The sequence below is a fragment of the Meles meles genome, chromosome 21, assembly GCF_922984935.1.
Source record: "Meles meles chromosome 21, mMelMel3.1 paternal haplotype, whole genome shotgun sequence".
Classification (NCBI taxonomy): Eukaryota; Metazoa; Chordata; class Mammalia; order Carnivora; family Mustelidae; genus Meles; species Meles meles.
The window spans coordinates 34,124,595-34,130,594 of record NC_060086.1 but is presented as its reverse complement, the minus strand read 5'-3'; the positions used below and the strand labels follow the sequence as shown (position 1 = coordinate 34,130,594).

The following is a 6,000-nucleotide window of genomic DNA, read 5'->3' as shown; positions in this document are numbered from 1 at the left end:
CAGCTCACATCGGGTTGCTGGCTAGTCAGGTCAGTCAACGGTGCAGAATACTGTAATATTGCCACAGGCTGAGCTGGTCCAAACCTCTCATCCATGAAAAAGGTTTTCTAGGAAAGAGACGATCGTATTAAGGAGCATGGGCTGGACGGCTGGACTGCCGGCACCTCGAGGCTGGACTGCCTTGCTTCCCCACTGACGAGCTCTGTGATCTCAGCCAAGCGGCCCCGCCTCTCTGAGCCAAAGTACTTAAGAAAGTATTTCTTAGCTCCTAATAAACATTCAACACCACAGTGCTTAGGATCATGGAGGATTTTATTGATTTCTACAGCATAAGGCACTTATTATTTAATTTTTTTTTAAAGAAAAAGCAATCATAAGTGAATGCCTTGGTAAATAGCTATTATCAGAACAATACATGCTCATCTCCAAAATCATTTCCTTCTGAACCAATCGACATCAGGAAATACCGGTTACTTTAAAAATGGTGAGAATTTCATATGGTCCCCTGTTGTTCACGTATCTTTGCTGTGTTTTGAATCACTTCTTTTACATATCAGGTTTGTGGGGAAGGGGACTTTGAAGTTTCACTTCCGTTACTCTGAATTCTCTCCACTCCGCTCCCCGAAACTTAAGTGCCCCAGTTTACTGAGCCCCTTGGGCACGTCATTCAACGCAGAGGGCCCCGTCGGTCCTTTGGGATTCTTCTTCCCTGTGCCCCCGGCAGCCCCACACCTGCACAGACGACTCTGGCGTCTGACTCTGAGAGCACAAGCCAGGCCCCCGCGTGGCTTATTACCTTGTACTGAACTCCTGTTCCTGACCTCTTCCATCCACATCTGCTGTCAAGAAAAATGAATGAGAAGCCAGACTGCAGCAAAATATTAAAACAGAGCGTTCTAATTTTGAAATTTTTAAAAAAATTTTCCTGTGCCAAACACAACGAGCTCGGGTGCATCACTGACCTGTCGCATAATTAACTTCCTGTCTTTTGTTCCTTATGAATTTACATATCCAATTATCCTTCTATTTCATGTCTCACAGTTTTGCTACAGTGACTAAAACTTTGTAACAAGGAAGTCTTCTGATTTAATGGACTTTGAAAGTTCGTTTGTAGCTGGTCGTTTGGGTCTGACGGCGCTGGCACGGCCTGGTGCTGAGATGTTCCCGGCAGGAGGGAGTGCTTTGAGGGTCCCCGCCGGGTGGGGTAACAAGGGCGCTCACACGGCTCTCTGCAGGTGCTGAGAAGCGGCGGCAAGGGAGCCCCAGTAACAACGGTGCTGATTTTAAACCATCCCTGCTCCTTTGTCAAGGGGCACTGTACCCCCTCGTTCATATCACCAAAGTCAGCGCTAATTTAGATCATGGGGCCGAACGCACCATTTCTGCCGCCGCCAGGGTTTCTGCTCTGTTTCTATTCAGAACTCCGCCTCGATGCCCCCTTTTCTGTCCAAGGGGACATGGAGAAGAGGCTTGTAAGTGGAGGGCCATTCCCACTGCACAAGAACACCCACCTGTGGACCTCCTGCGCTGTTGGACGTGACTGTGAATAAACTCAAAATGGACTGAGAGGTGGCTCTTGGGGGGCTTCAGTTCTCGTCTCTGGGAGGAGGCTTTTAGAGACGACCAATGTGTGGGCCAAGGAGGCTCTTCTTGTCTCCCAGAAGGCAGATTCAACTTGGACTAGCATCGATGGCGTCGTGACAACAGTAGGAGGGTCAAAATTGAATAGCAAGTGTTGTCTACTCAGTTCCTTGTACAAAGAAACCCACGTGACTCTGCTAATGGGACACAGTGATCTGTTTCATCAGGAAGGAAAGGCGATGACCTTTGTTTTTGTCTGGCATTCTGGGAGTCGTGGACACAAACTAACACAATCAGACGCGGTTTGTTCATGGAATTATCAAACACCACACCTGGGTATCAAGGTGGGATGGAGGGCGACAGGTGGACTTTTACCACACTTCCCAGTAGCAACTGGGAAGCAATCAATTTCCCAAGCGGAGCTGAGAAACACATCATTAGGAGGATTGACTCAAACACCGAGGCAGCGAGATTCTGACACCATTTATTCCTTTGTTTTCAGGCTTCCCCCACTCCCCTCTTTTTAAAAGGGAGGGCAGCTCTATTTTGAATATAACTTAGGGTAGGATGATAGGACTCAGCTCTCTGAATAATGCAAAAGGACACAGATCTGCCTAGAATACTTTTACATTTCAACAGGGGGCCGTGGGCAGCCGCACTTCCTGGCAAAGTAAGAAACCAGGGGAAGTGAACCGTGAGCAGACTGTCGGTGGCAGTCACTTCTCCTCCATCAAGCCCATGAGATCGGCTTCTATCCCCTTCTCACTCAGCTCATCCAAACTGTAGTATCGGTGAATGATCTTCTTGGCAGTGACCACCACGACTCGGAGCCCGTGGGTGTCTTGGCCCAGCTGGCATCCGATGGCCGACGACACCACCATGTCGAGGTTCTGGTAGGTGCCTCCGGCATTCCGGTGGTAGTGGCCTGAGAACACAGCTGTGACACCTGCGGGGGAGGGAAGGAGACATTAGGGGGCCAAGGATTTCCATTTCGGGAATTTGCGGGCTCCGCGAGGGCCTTCCTTCTGAGACCAATGCGGTATGTTGTGCAATCAAATGCATTAATATCACTCAGTGCATAATAAGCGAGGAGACTCCCTATGTGATGTCCAGAATCCTCTCAGGGATAATTCATCGATACAACATCTTGACACATTGGTCGTAAGTGGTACAAGGAAGGGCTAGGGAACGAGGAGAGAGAAGATAAAGGGACTGACTTCGGGAGAGACCCAGGAAGTGGAAGGAAACATTCTGAGGCCTGCGTAAACAGCCGTCTGACGGGAGTTAAACGTCTACAAAGAAGAACGTTCATGGAGCTCTCATCAAGACAGCGCAGCAAGCTCTGCACTTAACGTAACTCCTCCACTCCACACTCGAGAGCGGTGGTGGCTAAAATCGACACGAGAAAACCAAAGGACAGAAGTCATCTTGGAATCAAAACCACAGCTCCATGGGCGAGAAACAAGGCAGAAAGGCAGGGTAATGAGCAGGGTCACGGTGCTGCTGGGAGCGAGGCTCCTGGAGGGTGAGAGAGGCTGCAAGCGGTTTCTGTGACGGAAGGAAATACAGGCCGGCCCCTGCTTGAAAGAAGGCAGGCACTGGAACCTCTGTTTATGGAAAGGGGATGCAGGAAACCGTGGCCGCCTGCTGCCTGGGGCTAGGGCCACGGTCTGCAGGGGTTTCTTACAAGTCCTCCAGAAAATAAAAGAGAACCAATTTTAATGTTTGCTAATCTCCCGTGATTAGCCCTCTGAGGGTGGCTCATTTTAAACTGCTGATGTGATGTCACTGCCCCGATGAGGGAGGGGATGGCTCGTAGCATGCTGTTCCACAGTGCTTCTGTTACAGAGACACAGAGGCTGCGGGCTGCCTAGCCAGCAGGGTAATGGCAACACATAGCAAGAAAATTAGAAAATAATCAGTTTTCAGTATTTATTGCCGTTGCTTTTTAATATAATTTATTTAATGGTGATTTTGTAGAATTTAATGTTTACTATGGTTGTTCCACAAGGAGCTCACAACATTCCTTAAAATTTAGTAACTGGTTTTCGTGAACCGGGCAGGAACTGTCTTCAGCAGAGCACTGGGTGAGGGCTGGTAGCGATCTGTGGGTCTAGGAATGAAGGACAGACACAGGCTCAAGTCTAGGAAATGAGACATATTTTCTCAGTTTTACCTCAAGCTCTACTCTAAGACCTGGCCCCAGGGAGGGGTTGGGGTGAAGGAGACCCAAACCACTAGACAAGGAGAAGCTATTCAAGACAGAAAGTGAAGGAAAAACCAAAGTGAAATCAGCTCTTACTCAACTGAATCTGAAATAATAATAATAATAAAATAATCCCACCACCTTGTGAAGAAATCTCATACTAAGACAGTCTACAGACTCCTCACTCAGGAATATGAATTCACTCCAGGTGAAATGAATGATATAAAACTGCCTGAAAAGTATTTAAAATGACTATGTTTAGGGCATCAGGAAGTCCTTAATAAAAGACTTGTATCTATAAAAAAAGAACCAGATGTTATGAAACAAAACAGGCATGAATTCAATGAGAATAACTGGGAGTGAAAGGTGAGAAACAGTGGCCATTAAAGACAGCCATTAAAACGGAACACAAAGACAACTCTCAAAAAAGGGATAAATTCTCAACTGGACACTAATCAGAGAGGAATGTGAATTAAAAGACAAAATGGAGGCAGTGAACCAACCAAAAGACAACACGAAGACTCGGACACAAGCAATGAGAACATGTGGTTCAAAGAACCCAAAGAATGGATAAAGACATATCAATGGATGCTTCAGAGGAGGTGCAACAGGAGAGAGGAGGAAATAATAGTAGGAATAACTTGAAGACAACTCCTGGGGATTCTCCAAAACGAAGGAATATATAGGCCTTCAGATACAAAGTACTAGGTAGGATAGATAATAATCAATTTGTACTGATATATATATCACGGTGATATTGTGGAGCATCCAATAACAACAACAAAAACCCTAAAAAATACGGCAAAAATACTATAAAGGAATGACAATTAGACAGCAGGCCCCCCAGCAATAAAAGAATGAAAGAGTAATGCCTTCCAGTGCTGAGGGCAAGCAACTGTGAACCTCCAATTTTATACCCAGCTAAACCATCATTCAAATTAAAGGGCAAAAGAAATATATGCTGGGGCATATGAAGGCGAAGAGGTTACCACTTCCAAACCTTCGCTGAAAGAATGATTACGAGATACGTTTCAGCAAGGAGAGGATGAACTATTAAAAAACAGTGATGTGCTAACACTGATAAAAATATTTTGGTAAATTTAATCCACTACTGATTATCTTCGAAAATCTCTATTTTTTAAATGTAAAACTAGAGCTCAAGAACGTCAAGATGGGAAGTTCAATGGATAATTAAATCACATAAAAGCTACTGTCACATTTGGAAGGGAGATGAAAATAATAAAAATAACTATATTCTGCTAGAAAAAATGCATAATTAACATGCTTCTTAAAAATGTTTGGGCACAAGCAACCAAATTAAAAAGAGGCAAACTGTACTTCATCAAAATTTTAAACTTTTGTGCATTAAAGAACACCATTAACAATACGAAAAGATAACCCATAGAATGGGAGAGAATATCTGCAAATCATCTATCTGATAAAGGTCAAACAGCCAGAAAATATGAAGAGATGAATATGAAAAATATGAAAAAATGTTCAATGTCACTAATCATCAGTCCAACGAAAATCAAAACCATAATGAGATTTCACTTCATCTCCACTAAGATGGTTATCATCAAAAAGATGGAAAATAACAAACATTCACAGGGATTTGGAGACTTAGAACCCATGTGGAAGGCTAGTGGAAATGTAAAACGGGGCAGCCATTCTGGAAAACACTTTGGTTTTCCTTAAAGTGCTAAACTTACAGTGACTGGTGATCCGGCAGTTCCACGACTAGGCATCTACTCAGGAGAAGGAAAACACACAGCCACATACAAACCTGTGTGTTGCTGTTCACAACAGCATTATTCATAGCAACCAAAAGAGCAGAAACAACCTAAAATGTCCGTATGAACTGATGAATGAACAAAAATGGGGCACATCCCTATGATGGAAGCTGATGCAGTTGTCAAAAGAACTGAAGAGCACTGACAACACACTCCAATGTGGACTGACCTCGAAAACCTCACGCTCAGTGAGAGAAGTCAGATGCAAAGGGCCTCACACTGTAGGATTCCATTTATAGGAACTGTCCAGAGTAGGCAAGTCCAGAGACAGAAAGATTATTGCTTGTCAGGGCTGAGGGAGGTAGGGGACAGGGGTGGCTTGCTAGGAAGGAAGCAGGAGTGGCTGCTAATGGGTATATAAAACAACTGAATTTTATACTTTAAAAGTGCAAATTTTATGGTATAGCTCAATAAAAAAAATGC

General features: G+C 44.7%; 1 protein-coding gene across 2 annotated transcripts in view; it reads right to left on the bottom strand.

Moving 5' to 3' along the window:
• Positions 1-294: 294 nt before the first annotated feature.
• CPPED1 (calcineurin like phosphoesterase domain containing 1) overlaps positions 295-6,000 on the bottom strand; it is a 98,571-nt gene continuing 92,865 nt past the window's right edge. For both annotated transcript variants that reach the window (XM_045993522.1, XM_045993517.1), the window contains one exon: positions 295-2,527. In XM_045993522.1, the coding sequence (XP_045849478.1) occupies positions 2,298-2,527 (230 nt within the window). In that variant the 3' untranslated portion in view covers positions 295-2,297. The remainder of the gene's footprint in view (positions 2,528-6,000) is intronic.